General features: G+C 39.5%; 1 protein-coding gene and 1 non-coding gene across 2 annotated transcripts in view; one reads left to right on the forward strand and one right to left on the reverse strand.

Moving 5' to 3' along the window:
• Positions 1-20,115, reverse strand: part of LOC126298462 (endosome/lysosome-associated apoptosis and autophagy regulator family member 2-like) — a 223,396-nt gene that overhangs the window by 15,784 nt on the left and 187,497 nt on the right. The window contains exons 12-14 of the mRNA XM_049989792.1: positions 19,060-19,262; positions 18,787-18,972; positions 8,662-8,794 (exon numbers count right to left, since the gene is read on the reverse strand). Of these exons, the coding sequence (XP_049845749.1) occupies positions 8,662-8,794; positions 18,787-18,972; positions 19,060-19,262 (522 nt within the window). The remainder of the gene's footprint in view (positions 1-8,661; positions 8,795-18,786; positions 18,973-19,059; positions 19,263-20,115) is intronic.
• Trnat-ugu (transfer RNA threonine (anticodon UGU)) lies at positions 13,112-13,185 on the forward strand. The gene has a single exon. It is a non-coding gene; the product is annotated as a tRNA-Thr (tRNA).

The following is a 20,115-nucleotide window of genomic DNA, read 5'->3' on the forward strand; positions in this document are numbered from 1 at the left end:
GGAAAGATGGAAGGAGAGGGAAAGACGAAAGGATGTGGGTTTTAATGGAGAGGGTAAGGAGTCATTCCAATCCCGGGAGCGGAAAGACTTACCTTAGGGGGGAAAAAGGACAGGTATACACTCACACACACACACATATCCATCCACACATATACAGACACAAGCAGACAAATGACTCCTTACCCTCTCCCTTAAAACCCACATCCTTTCGTCTTTCACTCTCCTGCCCTCTTTTCTGATGAACCAACCGTGGGTTGCGAAACCTTGAATTTTGTGTGTGTGTTTGTGTTTGTTTGTGTGTCTATCAACCTACCAATGCTTTCATTTGGTAAGTTACATCATCTTTGTTTTTAGACATATAGAATGTAATCTAGATGAAATTCCCAAAGGTATCAGTGTGAGTACATGAGGGGCAGTGAAATGAAAGCTTAACATCTGCCACACTGGGACTATGGAATGGTTCCATTCAAAAGTATAACCACAGGTGTTAATACATTTATTCCACAGGAAGGCGTGACAATCATTTCTTGTCTCATAGAATGCAGTTGACCACTGACAGGTCCACAACCACATCCACTCTTGCTCTTCCTTGTCCAACTGAAACTGATTTCAACACATGTATTTCTTCAAGTTACCAAATATGTGAAAATCTCGTGGTGAAAGATATGGGCTGTACATAGGATGCTGCAGTGTTTCCCAAGCAAAGTACTGAAGTCTAACCTTTGTTCAATTGGCAGTGTGTGGGCAGGAATTATTGTGAAACAGGACAATTCTGTACAACAGCTTTACTGAGTGTTTTGCCTTTATGGTATATTGTCATTTCTGGAAAGTATCTTCATAGTACTGGACACTGATTGTGGATCCACGCTTGAGAAACTGGACAAGCAGTGGAACCTTTCGGTTGAAGAAGAAGGTCATTGTGACCTTACCGGAACTTGTGTGAACAGCTTTGGATTTCTGTGGTGGGGGAGGTGTGGGTCGTTTCCACTGTTGGCTTGGCTATTTGTCCTCAGGTTATTAGAATGCTGTCAGACAGAAACATTCTGATGCAGGATGATGCCCACCACCACTCTGTCAACTGGATGAAGACTATGCTTCAGTGATTGGGTTGAGAAACATTGCAGCACTTCTGTACAGCCCAGTTCTTTCACTGTGTAATTTCCATGTCTTTGGGGACCTGAAGAAAGCCACACTTGGCTGTTGCTTTCTATTGGATGAGGAATTGCAAGAGTGAGTGCAGTTGTGGATCCATCAGCAGCCGACTGCATTCTATGAAACAGGAATTGAACATTTTATCTCCCAGTGGGATAAATGTCTTAACTTGTGTGGTGATTACTTTTGAATGTAACCATTCCATGAGCCCATTGTGATGGGTATTTGGTTTTCATTTACCCATCCCTTATATTAGCACTAGTCATATTTGACTGCCCCTTATATTGGCACTAGTCATAGCATAGCTTGCCTCATTCCATATCACTGAAGCCTCTCCTTCTTGATGGGGTTCAGAGAGCATGTTGTCTGAATGATAGAATAAATGTCAAGGTACAATTTATATTTGACCTCATATGACAGAAATATTAAAACATAATTATTAAATGTTATTACATATCAGTGTCTTTGAATACACACATTCTCTCTCTCTCTCTCTCTCTCTCTATCCCTTTCTTCCCAGACACAATAAATGACAACAGCACAGGCTATGATAAAAACTAACCTATTACACTCCCAGCAGGCAAGATATGAAGAATTATTTAAGATGTTATGGTAGTAAATGAAATCTAATAGTTCATAGTTTCTTATAACAAGAGCAGAAAATTAATATTCCATTCTACATATTGTTGTAACATTGTTTTGAATTTTGTAAAAATGAGGAAAATTTCACTGCTGCAGAAAGCACTGTCTTGAGTGCTAATCTTTATTGTCTAATACACCTACCTGCAATTAATGCCTAACCTACAGACCACTGTCAAGTATTGTGTTAAATGAGTGGCCCATCTTGCTCTGTGTATAATATTTCTGGATTACTTGTGGTAATGACTCTAGTTACACAAATTTTGGCACCACCAAGCCATACTAAATAAACTGTAAAAATTATTCGGGCTGTAATATTTGACTTTTATGGTTCTCCACAAATCTAGTTACTGTAATAGCAAAACCGCAACATGTTAATTCATTTCACTAAGAAAAAATTATTTACTGCCAGTTGTCTGTATGATTTTAGTAGGCTATGTTAAAATATGACAAAAGTGAAGTGTTGCTTTCCATTCATTCTTTCCTTGCTCCTTACTCATAAACCTGCTGTTCTGCATGTATTTCTCACTATATCAGTTTGAGAAATTACTGAATTTGACAAAAGCTATGGCAATATTCTTGGATCATTTCTTATAGGCTACTGTTAACTAGAGTGTGAATTACACTGTTTGCTATGTTGCCTTTGAGAGACACAAATTAACATATCACAGCGTACTTTAGAGTGGTGTTGTAGTGCAATGAATACTGTTACACTGCACGTTGACCAAAGTACACCAACTCTTTGTAATATTGCTTTCTCAGATTGAGGTTCATTGTGTTTCACATTAATAGATTGTTTGGTTCATTTTTGTAGATGAGACCTGTTTGATAGCTTCACGTACAATTTGTTCCTAAGATTGCAACAGACTGAGCACTTCATTATAGGGTGTGCAAATAGTAATTTATCTGTAATACATAAGCTGCATAAACAATCTGACGAATTGTAGCTTTTTCCATCCAATTTAGAGGCTTACCAAGGGACTTTTTAAGCTCTTGTTGGTTAGACATCTGTCTGGAACTGAATTACTAAAGCAGACTGCTTTGCTCTGTGCTGATTATTCCTGAACTGCTGACTACAATGTTTAATGTTTTGTACTTCTGCATGACCTATTATGTAAATGATGCAGAATGTTCAATATTTCCTTTTTTCTGCTAGTACAATAATTCACCTATAGATTATCTTCAAAGCTAAAATGTTTGTGCATCATAAAAGTTACTGGAAGAGAATGAACAACTTTCATAGACATAAACAAAGTAAGTAGTACCAAAACCACAAAGTTAAGGTGTGAGAATTCTTTCAATTGACATAGAAACAATTCTGTATTTATAATAGACAGTTACTGACAGTTTTTGTTTAACTGTGATGTTGCAGTGCCTGTGTAATTCAGAATTATGGTACAATGTTCTGTTGGGCATGTATGCATGTCAAAAGGAATATTGTATCATAATTCTGAACAACACAAGTATTGCAATATTGTATTTCCAACACTGGGCAAACAAATTTCAACTAAAACATCTTCCCTGTACAAGAATATACATCTTGAATGTATGAGTGCAGGATGTGGACACATGGTTGACAACATATTAAAGTTTGGATATGGCTGTGTGTCATGCTTGGATAGCCTAATGGTAAGGTGACCACTTGCAATAAGCAGGACATCTGGATTTGTGTCCTGGTTCAGCACAAGTTTTCACATTGTCATCATTCCATTATAGGGCTGATGCCTGTGTATATTTGTAACTGTGAATACATTTCATGTATTTCTTCAATTGGCACAATGAATGCTAAGTTTTCATTTTTTCATGCACAAAATGTATATTATGTATCCTGAAACATCCACTGAGTGAGGTGGCACAGTGGTTAGCACACTGGGCTCAGTTTCAGGAGGATTACAACTCAAACCTGTGTCCGGCCATCCAGATTTAGGTTTTTCTGTGGTTTCCCTAAATTGCTGCTGACAAATGCCAAGATGATTCCTTTGAAAGGGCACAGCCACTTTCCTTACCCATCATCCACACAATCTGAGCTTGCGCTCCATCTCAAAAGACCTCGATGTTGAAAGGACAATAAACCCAATCTTCCTTCCTGAAACATCAGCATAGTACTTTATTTGGAGTGAGAGTGTGAAAAAGACAATACTTTTCACGTTCACTACATGTCTTTTCCATCTTTTTCTGGTTAGATGCTTCATGTCAGTTTGACAAAGTTAGAAGCCCAACTGCATTTAGTTTGTTTTCAAGTACATTTTTGCTTTTTCTTAAATAATATTTTAAGATAGATCACATGAGTAACTTTCTCTTTACAGTTGGTGAATATCAGAAATTTTTGTTTCGTTGGTAAGTCATATAACAGGGTACAAAATATTATACACACATCAAAAAAAGTTTTGCATCGCCCCGGTTCCCAGAACTCCTGAATATAGATGTTGGCTGTGGATATTGTATCACAGACACAGTCCCTTTCACTGTTCAGAGATGTCACTAAACCTTTTCAAGGATGTAAACAACTATGCATGAGCAACACCTATTAGATGGAGGTGGTCCGACAGCGATCAGTTCCAGTCATTCCACCCAGAAGGAGGTACACAGCTCATGTTGTCTGCAGTTCAACCATGCCTAGACTGTCAGTACCATGGTTCAATCACATCAGCATTGTTACTTTTGCCAGGAAGGGCTCTCCACAAGGAAAGTGTCCAGGCATCTCGGAGTGAACCAAAGTAATGTTGTTTGGACATGGAGGAGATACACAGAGACAGGAACTGTCGATGACATGCCTCAATCAGGTCACCCAAGGGTAGTGGTTGACCACTACCTACGGATAATGGCTTGGAGGAACCCTGACAGCTACGCCACAATGTTGAATAAATCTTTTTTTGTAGCCACAGGACGTCGTGTTATGACTCAAACTGTGCGCAATAGGCTGCCTGATGTACCACCTCACTCCTGACATCCATGGCGAGGTCCATCTTTGCAACCATGACACCATGCAGCGCGGTACAATGGGCCCAACAACATGCTGAATGGACTGCTCAGGATTGGCATCATGTTCTCTTCACCGATGAGTGTCGCATATGCCTTCAGCCAGACAATCATTGGAGACGTGTTTGGAGGTAGCCCAGTCAGGCTGAATGCCTGAGACACACAGTCCAGTGAGTGCAGCAAGGTGGAGGTTCCCTCCTGTTTTGGGGAGGGGGGTGGGGGGGCATAATGTGGAGCCAATGTATGCCGATGGTGGTCATAGAAGACACTGTAATGGCTGTATGATACGTGAATGCCATCCTCCAACCAATAGAGGAACCATGTCAGCAGCATATCGGCGAGACAATAGTCTTCATAGACCACAATTCGCACCCCCATTGTGTACATCTTGTGAACGACTTCCTTCAGGATAATGCCATCGCTCAAATAGAGTGGCCAACATGTTCTCCAGACATGAACCCAATCGAACATGCCTGGAATAGATTAAAAAGGGCTGTTTATGGACGACTTGACCCACCAACCACTCCGAGGGATCTACACTGAATCACCATTGAGGAGCGGCACAATCTGGACCAACAGTGTCTTGATGAACTTGTGGATAGTATGCCACAATGAATACAGGCATGCATCAATGCAAGAGGACGTGCGACTGGGTGTTAGAGGTACCGGTATGTACAGCAATCTGGACCACCACCTCTGAAGATCTCACTGTATGGTGGAACAACATGCAATATGTCGTTTTCAGGAGCAATAAAAAGGGCAGAAGTGATGTTTATGTAGATCTCTATTCCAATTTTCTGTACAGGTTCCAGAACTCTCAGAACTGAGGTGATGCGAAACTTTTTTTTTATTTTCATAGTAAGTTTCCTGTCTTATATTGATATCTACCTTGCTCACATACTCCCTGTTTCAAGTGAACTGAACACCTATGCATCAGCAAACTTGTCTTGAAGTTTTCTTCACAAAAACATTTATAAAATATATACCACTAAATAACAGAGGATTCTCAGAGCATCTTCTTATGTCAGATTGTAGCTGTTCTGTAGAATGCCTTTTTGTAGTTTCTCTTACCGAAGAAAGATGGAAGATTACTACTACTTATCACCCAATGGAGATTATGAGAAATTAAAAAAGAGGCTCAAGTTGTGAAAAATGAACTTTCTGTACAATTTCTCAGTCTGATCAATTGATCCAGTTAAGTTCATAAGCACTAATGTGTTTGTTTACCTCTGTCTCTTATGAAAGCACTTATTCAGCTTGCCATTGATTGATGGAGTTGTTGGATGTTCTTCTGAGGGATATCATGCCAAATTCTGTTCAATCAGTTCATTATTCATCAAGATCACGAGCTCGTTGGACAGGCCTGCCCATAATGCTCCAAGTGTTCTCAGTTAGGGTGAGGGTGTGGGGGCTAGAGATCTGGCAACCTTGCCAACCAAGGTAGGGTGTAGCAAGCATGAAGACAAATAGTAAGAATTGTTGTCATTTGCTAGAAGGCATTATCTTGCTGAAATGTAAGCTCAGGTGGCTTGCCATGAAGGGCAAGAAAACAGATTGTAGAATATCACTGATATATTGCAGTGCTGTAAGGATGCTGTGGATGATAGCCAGAAGAGTCCTGCTATGAAAAGAAATGTCACCCCAGATCATCACTCCTGGCTGTCAGGCTCGTATCGGGGGCAACAGTCAGGCTAGTATCCCACTGCTATCCAAGACATCTCCAGACACATCTTCAGCCTGTAATCTCATTGACTACAGTAGAATTGTCTTCAGTGATGAGTACTGCTTTGAAATGAATCTCTATGACCAGTACAGATATGTCTGGAAACTCCCCGAGCAGCAGTGGGATACTAACCTGACTCTCACCCACCACACCGACTGACAACTAGGAGTGATGATCTGGGGCACCATATATTTTCTTAGCAAGACTCCCTTGATTGCCATCCATGTCACCCTTACAGTACAATGGTATTCCAATGGTATTCTACACCCCCTTTTCTTGTCCTTCATGGCAAGCCAGTCCAGGTTTACATGTCATCAAGATAATGCACATCCACATATGATGAGAGTTCCTACTGCTTGTCTTCATGTTTGCCAAATCCCATCTTGGTCAGCAAGGTTGCCAGATCTCTCTTCAATCAAGAATTTTTGGAGAATTATGTGTACGGCCCACCAACCAGCTCAGTTTGTGACGCTCTAACACACCAGTCAGACAGAATTTGACCTGATAGCCCTCAGGAGGACAGCCGCCAACTCTATCAATCAATGGAAAGCTGAACAACTGCTTGCATAAGAGCTAGATGTAGATAAGACATTATTATTGACTTGCTCAATTTGTGACACTGTTTCTCTTGAGTAAATCATCCATTTTCCTGAAAGTGTAATCATCTGTTGGTCTGTAAATGTACATCACATCTACCGATTGCTATCTCATGTTTCTCTCATGTTGTACAGCTTGACTGACAAGCATCATATCCACTTATGTAAACTGATATTCCCCTCACTTAAGTTTCTCATGTTGTTTTGACACATTCCTCCTGTTTTTACAAACCACATTGTGTGTGGTTCCATGGCTGTGAAGCCATAGTAACATGTCTGGGCTAGAATATCAGTTGTTGGTATCAAAATATACTTCATTCATAAATAGTTTAGAGGATAAAATCCTTTCAAATACAGTAACTTTTTCACTAGAAAGCTTTTAATGTGGATATAACCTAAATTACACTGTTGGATGTATGACAAACTTTACTGGAGTGTTATGTTGAATAATGTTCTCCTCTGCTATTAGCAGAGTTATCACTGAAGTGGAAATTTTTTTTTATAAGGAACACAAAACACTACTGGAACATGACATCATTGAAAACTGGAGTATTGAAAAGTACATCTCTTGATCAGTTATTGCTAGCTTGTAGCATGAGCCATCAGAAGACAAACACCAACGAGGTACACTAAGTTTTGTCAAATTCTGTGTTTCCAATGCAACAACTGAAAGTTCACACATTCTTTGATATGTGCTTTGATTTATAAATAAAATCAGTTGGTTTCATTTGCTATAAATACAACAAGATCTTTTATTAGAAATACCATGAAAGATGACAGTATTACTTGTTGCTAGTGTACAGGAGTCAAATCATAAGACCTGTGTGTAAATAGACAAAAATATTTTTTTTCTCAATAAAATGCTTTGCTATTGCATACTCTTTCTCAAAGAGTTTGAAAAGGTCTTTCAGATCTTTGAAATTCTGAAAAACTCTCTGTTATATGTTGAATGAATAGAGTAGTTAAGGACTATTACTTCAATATTTTGTAGCAGAGTCATCACAGTTTCGAATATGAAAAAATTAATCTCATTCTTTTTCCTACAATTTTTAAGATATCATTCTCTGTGCAAACATGATCCTATGTCATTTTCTTAGAAAAACTGAAATGTATTCCACTTGCATAAACAAGTAAACACTAGGTACTCTAAATCCTATATTAAAGAATAGTGACAGACATTAATGGAACTGAAAACTAGAACATGAGTCTCTACTAGGAAAACCCACAAATTCTCCAACTAAACAACCTGAATGCTGAAAAGTTACTGAGTGAATGGGACAGAAATATAGCTGTGCATTTTAGACAACCACAGCATGCAGGTACCAGAGCAGCTATGAGTCTATACATATATCTATAACACTCACAGGCTGAGAGGGTAGCACAAGTATACACATCTACAGCACTGTGGGAAAGGCAGACTGCTATGTGCTAAGACATCCACAGCACCTGGGAAAAGGTACAGCAATGCATCTTAAAATGTTGAGCAGTCAAAGGATTAAGATATGCTGCAACACAAACTGCAGTGATACTACAGAAATAATCTTAAACAAATAGATATGAATATGATGTTACCTGTAACTGCAGAGGAATTTGTGCAGTACATGTGACTCTTCTTGTAAGTGGCATGTCCAATGGCATCAAGCAGTCTGAAGGTGGCAGAAAATGAACTGACTGTACACCATTTATGCACTCTGATTTTACCATCCTGAAAATTAGTTTATCAGACATAATATTTCTTTTGTATCAAAAGAAAAATTCACTTGAGCAAATTACAAAATTATGAGGCAGTATAGATGGCTAATGTGGCTAGTACTTACTGTCAGGAGGTGACATTCTTAGTACTTCCAGTACAGATATAAAAATTTGAAGAACTTATTAGCTTACAGAATTATTAGATCTTTCTTGAGGAGGGAGGAAGGATGGGTTGGAGAAGGTTAGCTCTCTCTCTCTCTCTCTCTCTCTCTCTCTCTCTCTCTCTCTCTCTCTCTCTCTCTCTCTCTCTCAGCATCCAGACTGGTATGCTTGTGGCCTTGGGTTTGTGTGTGTGTGTGTGTGTGTGTGTGTTTTAGGGGGATGGGGGTGGGAGGGATGGGACTGAATTGGTGACAGACAGACTGAGACAGTGTACTCACTGGAAGATTTATAACATACACTCTGTACAAAATAATGTACTCAGTGAAAGACTTATACCATGTATTACTTCTCACAGCAGTAATCCCCCTAGTCACTCTTACAAAGGTAAGGTGGTTGAAATGACTAATTCCTGTTGCCAAAAAGCCATGCACTAATATAGTCTAACAAAGGTATGGTATGAGGTTGAGGATTTGAAGAATGGACTAAACAGTGACATAATCTAAGCTACCCGGTATTTCACCCTAAAGTCATGCATCATACTGGACCTACAGCCTAGAAAGTGGGTGAGATGAATTTACAATATATCAAAATGGTACTGACTTTCATAATTATGAGATAGCCAGAAGTGTACTATGTCAGACTGGCATGCTTGTGGCCTTGGGTTTGTCATATTCTGTGTCACATTTTTATTTTTCGGTTTTTGTCAGCATTGCAGTGCTTGGGTGTAAATGAAGAAAAATAAGGCAGAAGATCAGTAAATTTCATTTAGATGCTTGTTTATGGCTGCAAATGTTCAACAGCTTGACAGTTCGCCTTTATTTTATTATTCTTTTTCTCTCTTTTTCTTACAGAGATACAGATCTGTTTTTAGGATGACACATTCACTACACAAGTTCACTCAGTGTGCTGTACATGTCAAAGGTGACTGTGGCCACTGTTGCTACCTCTTCATGCCTTGTGTCCATATGGACACTTGTGACATGGTGCTTCTTGCAAACACCACAAATAGCTGTGTGCTTATCATGTTGTAGTGCTTGTCATGGATAAATTTATTTATATTATTTGATAGATGGACACTGTAAACTACTGCCATATTTTTGGTAAATAAATAAAAAAAATATGTTTTGTGCACAGGCATTATTGTTTGTGTGCCTCAAAAGATGTCTGACCCAGCTCATCTGTTTATCAGAGAAGATCATGATGAAAGAAACAAAGCATTCAGTGTTCAGTTCAGCTGAATTGCTACAGAACAAGCTCACGATTACTGAACATGAGGATGCAATTAAAAGTCAGTAAATTTTAAGCTCACATGCCTGTTTCTGACACAATTACGTATGCATGATATGGATCAATATCAATGGATGAAAAACCAGTATTTCAGAATGTGAACAAAATAAGTTTCCTCGTCAGTCTGTTGAAAACTAAATACAATTTTGATGAGACATCCTTCATATGACATTCACTGTGCAAGATCAGCTTATGTTTCAAACATTATATTATGGCTGTCACCCTGGAAATTGTAAATTGTACTACAATCCTGGAAATTGAAATAAGAACACCGTGAATTCATTGTCCCAGGAAGGGGAAACTTTATTGACACATTCCTGGGGTCAGATACATCACTTGATCACACTGACAGAACCACAGGCACATAGACACAGGCAACAGAGCATGCACAATGTCGGCACTAGTACAGTGTATATCCACCTTTCGCAGCAATGCAGGCTGCTATTCTCCCATGGAGACGATCATAGAGATGCTGGATGTAGTCCTGTGGAACGGCTTGCCATACCATTTCCACCTGGCACATCAGTTGGACCAGCGTTCGTGCTGGACGTGCAGACTGCTTGAGACGACGCTTCATCCAGTCCCAAACATGCTCAATGGGGGACAGATCCGGAGATCTTGCTGGCCAGGGTAGTTGACTTACACCTTCTAGAGCACGTTGGATGGCACAGGATACATGCGGACGTGCATTGTCCTGTTGGAACAGCAAGTTCCCTTGCCGGTCTAGGAATGGTAGAACGATGGGTTCGATGACGGTTTGGATGTACCGTGCACTATTCAGTGTCCCCTCGACGATCACCAGAGGTGTACGGCCAGTGTAGGAGATCGCTCCCCACACCATGATGCCGGGTGTTGGCCCTGTGTGCCTCGGTCGTATGCAGTCCTGATTGTGGCGCTCACCTGCATGGCGCCAAACACGCATACGACCATCATTGGCACCAAGGCAGAAGCGACTCTCATAGCTGAAGACGACACGTCTCCATTCGACCCTCCATTCACGCCTGTCGCGACACCACTGGAGGCGGGCTGCACGATGTTAGGGCGTGAGCGGAAGACGGCCTAACGGTGTGCGGGACCGTAGCCCAGCTTCATGGAGACAGTTGCGAATGGTCCTCGCCGATACCCCAGGAGCAACAGTGTTCCTAATTTGCTGGGAAGTGGCGGTGCGGTCCCCTACGGCACTGCGTAGGATCCTACGGTCTTGGCGTGCATCCGTGCGTCGCTACGGTCCGGTCTCAGGTCGACGGGCACGTGCACCTTCCGCCGACCACTGGCGACAACATCGATGTACTGTGGAGACCTCACGCCCCACGTGTTGAGCAATTCGGCGGTACGTCCACCCGGCCTCTCGCATGCCCACTATACACCCTCGCTCAAAGTCCGTCAACTGCACATACGGTTCACGTCCACGCTGTCACGGCATGCTACCAGTGTTAAAGACTGTGATGGAGCTCCATATGCCACGGCAAACTGGCTGACACTGACGGCGGCGGTGCACAAATGCTGCGCAGCTAGCGCCATTCGACGGCCAACACTGTGGTTGCTGGTGTGTCCGCTGTGCCGTGCGTGTGATCATTGCTTGTACAGCCCTCTCGCAGTGTCCGGAGCAAGTATGGTGGGTCTGACACACTGGTGTCAATGTGTTCTTTTTTCCATTTCCAGGAGTGTATAACAAATAAATTTAGATACTCTTGTATCATATTAAATATAAATTCCAATGTATGTTATCTCATTGTCATTTGTTTTGTAATAAGTGTAATAGGGGCTGTTATCAGCCATTCCCAGAAGAGAAAATATAAAAGGAATAAAGAAAAAGAGAGAAGAAACTGTCACATCTCTACGATAACTGATGCCATTTTAATGAGTGGTTAATCCATCTCATCTATTTTCATGAAGATCTTATCCCTGAAATAAAGATCCATCATGTTGAATCTAGTGTCTTAAATTAAATCATCATTCAGTTCATTCTCCAATTCCCGTCTCCAACCCTATGTCCTCCTCGTAACTAGGAAGTGCCTGAGGACCCAAAGCTGGAAAAGATAAAAGAGATCAGACAAACTAGGGACAGTAGCAATGTGGGATTAGAGGATAAAGGGATGTAATGAGATGGAAAATTGCTGAAAAATAGATGGCAGTTGCAATTAATGGTAATAATAAAAGCAATAATTATAATACACAATTAGGCAAAGGGCAAGTAGAATTATGAAAATAGCATAATGCAATAGAAAGTGCGGCAAAATTATGATAAATATTTGAGCAACCCAAGTGCAAAGGTGGCTATTTGACTAAAAAACAAGAATTGAGTTCAAGCTGTCATCTTGTATGGTTTTTCTTTAGCAATTTTTTTACTGTATCAACCGGACTGCAAAAATGACTCTAAGACATTTAACATGAGGAGAGAAAATCATGCATGGGTGCAAAGGCAGCCATGTTTTCAATGTATATGAAGATAGTAACTGTTTTCGAAAGAACAGATACCACTGATGACTGTACAGCTTCTCTAGAATAAATGATAATCAATTGAAACCCTCAGCTGCTGACAGGTGTAGATGATATACCTCGATAGGGACAGCTGAAAATGTGTGCCCCAACCAGGACCCAAACCCAGAATCTCCTGCTTTCATGGCAGATGCTCTGAACCACTGGGGACACAGACGAATAGCGTGGCTGCAGGGTCTTATCCCTTGCATGCTTCCCATGAGATCCACATTCCCAACTGTCCACAATCTACATACGTAATGTTCCCAACAGATACTTGCCCATCCACTCATTACTCATGCCAAATATTTGTTAGGAACATTACATATGTAGATTATGGACAGTTGGGTCTCACAGGAAGTGTGCAAGGGATAAGTCCCTGCAGTCATGCTATTCATCTGTGTCCTTGGTGGCTCAGATGGATAGAGCGTCTGCCATGTAAGCAGGAGATCCCGGGTTCGATTCCCGGTCAGGGCACACATTTTCAGTTGTCCCCATCGAGGTATATCATCTACACCTGTCAGCAGCTGAGGGTTTCAATTGATTATCATGTTTTCAATGTGTTGGGTTGCAAAACCAACCAAATCCTAATCAGTGGCAAAAGAGGCCCAGTCTTAAGGAATCATGGCTGTCAACATAGAGTATGGATGCAAAACTGGCCATGTCACCTTGTCACATGTTACACTTTACAAAAGTCATGGTTTTGAGCAGTCTGTGACTACAATGTTTACGTTGACAGTATTGGAGAGTATTTTGTATGTTCCTGCTTTTATTGCTCTGTTTTGACATACAACTAGCATCTGTTGGGTTTCAATTGGCTTTACTTCTCATCTATCTTTAGGTACTAACTGAAAATGTTCCCATGGATGTCAAACTGTAAACATCTTGCTGGAATGCTGAAATGTAAGGAACTCACTATGCAGGATGTATGGTGGACCCATGAAATGTCTTGTGAAGAAAGTAACCCAGACTGGCAGAGCAACTAGAATTGATAGCATGTCAGCACTTCATGTCCTCGAAAAAATTAGCTTAGAGGAGACAAGCATCAAGAGAACTTAGAGGAGACAAAGCATCAAGAAAGCAACTAATTACAAACTTTGTACCCCCAAAAATACAAGATGGAATGACTTTCATGGGGATTTTACAGATAAAGAAAAAGGAAACTCAAGAAAACCTGTCAGAGTATGATGAATGATTCCTCACTTGCAACTGGTGAAAGAATGGGAAGTGACAGATGAAACAATCAACAGATAGGAAAACTGCAGTTGTCAGGTACAGTGAATAATTCAAGCCTATTAAAAGTCATTATTCTAGAGGAAAAAATTTCATCACCAATATTTGACCAGTGAGTTAAATATGAAAGTAATGTGTGAAATGTTCTATCAGAAATATCGTTATCTGGACATAACATATGACTACTACGAGACAACATTCTGCAATAATTTTAATATTGTCTCCAGAGTGCCTTATATTTACACATGCTCCACATGCTCGTTCCTACAAAAAAGGATTTCCTTGAAAGATCGATCAATTGAAAAGAAAAATTTGTAACATCAGCTCACAGCTCACAAAATTCAGGATGATGTCTTTTATGAAAGACTGAAGGAAGACGTCAATGGTCAACTTTTTTTAAGTTATGACTGCCAGAAGAATTTAGCTCTTCCAAATATCCCAAATCAGGTGGGACATTATTCAAGACAGGTGTATTTATATAACTTCACAGTTTGGCAAGGCTACTCTACAAGCACTCAGATGAAAGAAAATGTGACCTTGTAGATTTGGCTGGAGAATGAGTTTGTGAGGGGGTTGAACCACATTGCTTCATCACTTTGTCATCAGCTGCTTCACATTGATTTTGATGGTGTCACCAAAATTATGTCTCTTTTCAGACAAATATGGTGAGCAAAATAAGAATATGACAATGATTGGGACATTGATATATTGGTCCCTGTGTGATGCTCTAGTACGTGGTCATTCGTTTATACCTCCACAACAGAGTTTTTGGAAACATGGAGAGAAAATTTTCCCGAGTGAGTGTAATTGAAAATCCTAAACTCTATCCCAGCACAATGGAGAAATTTACCACAGTAGTGCCCCTGGGAACAGATAACTACAAAGTGAGAAACTTGAGGAAACTTGCCGATGATGTCATCAGAGTTTCTGGCTTTTGGGACATCCAGTTAAAAAAGAAAAAAGGCTGAAATCTCTTTCCAAAGAGGAAAACATTTCATAAGAAACTCTTCCTTATGAGATTCCAAAAGGGGTCCCACTGAGAAAAGGTAAAATTGTGGATGACAAGCTGCTCCTAGCACTTCACTGGGGAGAGACATGGCTAAAGGGGGAAAAGTTATCTGCACTGAAGCTTTTGAGCAGCAGGATCTCATGGAAACAGGCAAAAATCAAAACAGTGAGGTTGAAGAGGTTGACTTTGAGCTTTTAGATGAGGATGATTCCCCAAACATTAAGTCTGAATTGAATGATTAAGACTGACTAAGAGTCGAGGGACATGAAAGGGAAGGTAGTGAGACAGGGTTGTAGCCTCTCCCTGATGTTATTCAATCTGTATATTGAGCAAGCAGTAAAGGAAACAAAAGAAAAATTCGGAGTAGGTATTAAAATCCAGGGAGAAGAAATAAAAACTTTGAGGTTCGCCGATGACATTGTAATTCTGTCAGAGACAGCAAAGGACTTGGAAGGGCAGTTGAATGGAATGGACAATGTCTTGAAAGGAAGGTATAAGATGAACATCAACAAAAGCAAATAGAGGATAATGGAATGTAGTCAAATTAAGTAGGGTGATATTGAGGGAATTAGATTAGGAAATGAGACACTTAAAGTAGTAAAGGAGTTTTGCTATTTGGGGAGCAAAATAACTGATGATGGTCGAAGTAGAGAGGATATAAAATGTAGACTGGCAATGGCAAGGAAAGCGTTTCTGAAGAAGAGAAATTTGTTAACATCGAGTATAGATTTAAGTGTCAGGAAGTCATTTCTGAAAGTATTTGTATGGAGTGTAGCCATGTATGGAAGTGAAACATGGACAATAAATAGGTTGAACAAGAAGAGAATAGAAGCTTTCGAAATGTGGTGCTACAGAAGAATGCTGAAGGTTAGATGGGTAGATCACATAACTATCGAGGAGGTATTGAATAGGATTGGGGAGAAGAGAAGTTTGTGGCACAACTTGATGAGAAGAAGGGATTGGTTGGTAGGACATGTTCTGAGGCATCGAGGGATCACCAATTTAGTACTGGAGGGCAGCGTGGAGGGTAAAAATCGTAGAGGGAGACCAAGAGATGAATACACTAAGCAGATTCAGAAGAATGTAGGTTGCAGTAGGTACTGGGAGACGAAGAGGCTTGCACAGGATAGAGTGGCATGGAGAGCTGCATCAAACCAGTCTCAGGACTGAAGACCAGAACAACAACAAGATTATTACTGTACCTTGTAATATTTCAAGTTTCATATTTTTATGTAAAGGTTTAAATCTCTTTAAGGATTTAAAACAAAATGACACTTCAGCATTATATTCATTTAAACTTCTCCATTTTGCATTATTTTTAAATACTTCTTTCATCTACTGTACTTCCCAACCTAGCCAGACATGCACCTGAATTACTTTTTCGACTGGTTTTGCAACCACCTGCATTTACATCACGGCTCTCAATGCAGTTGCAAAAGCAGCCAACTCAACCATTCAGTTGCAAAATGGGCTAAATATAAATTTATAAAAATAATAATTTATCAGTTAATGTAGGATTGTAGAGACATTCATCATTAGGTAACTATGTTTTTCCTTTTTATTGAGAAAATAACTACCTTTGTAATACTGCTGTGAGAGTGAGGGTACATCTTTCTACTTTTTCCCTAAGTCTTTTAACATCGACTTAACCGTATTTGTACCATACCTGGCCTACCATTTGTCAGTGGATGTTGCTGACCCTCATCTCATCAAAAATTGTTACAATTAAATAGGCACAAATCCCTGAGTATCAAATAAGCTCAGAGTTGCAGAGATGTTTTTACAAAGCGAAAAATAACTAAAAATCTGGAAGAAGACAGTTTCAGCAGTGACAAACTAATTTTTTGGAGCTGGTTTTGATTTTAAGCTACAGATTCTCATAACAGGTACCTGTGAATTACAGGAATTATTGTGGATTATTTCAACAACAATCATTAACCTTTGCCAGTCATCAGAGTGCAATACTCATATATGTTTACAGCTACCTCAATAGATCAAATAACTTGATTAGAGGCGTACTTGGGATTGATGAATAATCTTTGTATATCTTGGTTCAGTTGATTGAAGAGTGCATTTAGAGTGCATTCAGTATGATCTGATAGAGATTTTTAATGATGTACCTAGTCTCATGACTAAACTTGTGTATCCACAGACTCCACCATTAATTGTGGAAAATACTCCACACTAAGCCGTTGTATCAGGTATGTCTACTAAATCAGAAGATTGCAAAAATTATTATCTCAGTTCTACACTGATTATATACAGGAATAATATATCTACTACAATATATTAGCAACCACTCATAAAGTGGTGCAATAGGAAGTAACACAAAACAGCTTGCATGTGGGAAAGCATTATTTGTGAAAGTCACAATATTTTAGAAAGCACAGAGAAACAGAATATACACTGAAGGCTCAAAGAATGCCTCCACCACAAATATTCAAAATTACTGTCCTTGTGGGCAAAGCTGCTGTACATTGTTTTGATAGTATAGCTTCCCCTAGGCAATTTTTAACCACAGAAATTAGCCAATATTGCGATACAAATTTAGATTTTGTTTATGAAATATATCTGCATCAAATGTTGTAGAATGATTGTGTTGGAGGAGGACACACAGGTACATCAGTATTCACAATTATTCTGAACTGAAACTTCCAGTAGAGAAACATTTCAAAATCTCTTTCTGAATGTCTTAGGTGTTGCAGCATTAGAAAGTTGCATGGAAATGCAGGAAGATCTGCAGCGTATAGGCACTTGGTGCATGGAGTGGCAACTGACCCTTAACATAGACAAATGTAATGTGTTGTGAATACATAGAAAGAAGGATCCTTTATTGTATGATTAAATTATAGCGGAACAAACACTGGTAGCAGTTACTTCTGTAAAATAACTGGGAGTATGCGTGCGGAATGATTTGAAGTGGAATGATCGTATAAAATTAATTGTTGGTAAGGCGGATGCCAGGTTGAGATTCATTGGGAGCGTCCTTAGAAAATGTAGTCCATCAAGAAAGGAGATGGCTTACAAAACACTCGTTCGACCTATACTTGAGTATTATTCATCAGTGTAGGATCCGTAGCAGGTCGGGTTGACAGAGGAGACAGAGAAGATCCAAAGAAGAGCAGCGCGTTTCATCACAGGGTTATTTGGTAAGCATGATAGCGTTACGGAGATGTTTAGCAAACTCAAGTGGTTGACTCTGCAAGAGAGGCACTCTGCATCGCAGTGTAGCTTGCTGTCCAGGTTTCGAGAGGGTGTGTTTCTGGATGAGGTATCGAATATATTGCTTCCTCCTACTTATACCTCCTGAGGAGTTCAAAAATGTAAAATTAGAGAGGTTCGAGAGCGCACGGAGGCTTTCCGGCAGTCGTTCTTCCCGCAAACCATATGCGACTGTAACAGGAAAAGGAGGTAATGACAGTGGCATGTAAAGTGCCCTCCGGCACACACCATTGGGTGGCTTGCGGAGTATAAATGTAGATGTAGATGTAAATGTACTCAATCTCATTCTTATTTTGAGATGTAAATACATTTCCACAGGTACTGTTTATTACAGGAACCTTTAAAAAGTAAGCAGTTTCAAGTGGAAAACATCCTTCAAATGTGTATGGGGATAAAAAAAAAATAATTATGTTCTATCAGCAATGACATATTATACGTCTAATGAAAAACATTCAGTATACAAAATGGGACTACAATGAAAAGTGGACATTCCTTTTTGATCAGGTTATGACTTCTGTGCTCTGTAAATGTGAAAGTGGAATTTATTATGTGCATAACAAAAACAGGTTCAAATATTTAAACTTTTAGGAATAAAATACAGATATAAACATTACCTATAATCTTTTTCTGTGCACACTGGGCAAGCTGCAGCACTTGACCACAAGAAACTGAAATTACAGCCATCACATGTTCCATCAGGACATTTCTTTGGTAAAGTTATTGTTCCACTTCCTTTCTCATCTGGTGCACACAGTAAGGTAATTACTGTCTTCCGTCCTTGGGGGCAAGAGCGAGTAGCACTGAAAATTGTTTTAAAGTTTTGTCATTTACTGTACATCAAATAAATATTTGGTTGTTCAAAGCAATATCATCCGGTCATTACTTACAGTGGTGTTGAATAATAAAAATGCAACCCATCCTGAAAACCAACATCAGAAAACTCATAAATGAAATCCACATTCATAAATGTGTTACTTCTAGTAACACCAACGAGCTCATCACCCAGTGTCACTGATTGTGTAGACAAAACAAGGTCTTCTTCAGCCCACTGACTGGGAACAATTGTTGTTCGACAGATTAATGATTTCACCTGTAACAAAAAATTATGCACTATTTCTCTTGACCCCAGTAGTACTAATTACTGATTCCCTAGAGTTCTGACTTATACTATCTCTTAGTATGGTAATATTGTTCGCAGATAGTATTCTCTTATTCTCATACATTTGTCATGGTTTGCATTTAGTATTACATTTTAGCATTAAAATCTGGCCTAAATGATCTTAGAAATGATCATTTATAATGTCTACTGAGATGATGTGGTCATAATTTGTTATAACATTATCTACTGAACTATTGCATGTATTGTTAACTATTCTAGCGTGTATTAGTTCAAATAGATCTTCTGCCCCATCACAAGATAGGACACTATCTGTAAAATGACATTGTAAACCAATTCATTTTATGATAGTGTTGATGTTCAGATTTCTGGGTAAGGAAAGATTTACACTCCTATGACCTGATGTTAATTTACTCTAAACCCCATCAAGTGACTTCAGGAAAATATCAAAATTTCACATAGTAATCTATATATACACATATAACAAAGAAAGGAAAAGAGCAAAATGTGGAATTTGAGCATTGCAGTTTTGAACTTTTTGTCAAATCAAACTTTGTTCACCCACAGTACTTCTTCTGTAGTTGTTATAAGCTTACTTTTTTTCAAGTAAATTTCAACACCATCACCTTTATTTTGTGTTCTGCAGTGAGGTATTGCTAGGTTATAGCTTTCTAATTTGAAATAATAAATGTGATTTACTGAGTTCTGGTATTTGGCATTATCATTAGCACTGAAAAGGCATATGTTTCCACACTGTTTGGCAAATCTTCATCAATGATTTCGCATTACACTGATCTTTCCAGTCACAGAATAGAGGGTTCTGATG

Source organism: Schistocerca gregaria, chromosome X (genome assembly GCF_023897955.1).
Source record: "Schistocerca gregaria isolate iqSchGreg1 chromosome X, iqSchGreg1.2, whole genome shotgun sequence".
Taxonomy (NCBI): domain Eukaryota; kingdom Metazoa; phylum Arthropoda; class Insecta; order Orthoptera; family Acrididae; genus Schistocerca; species Schistocerca gregaria.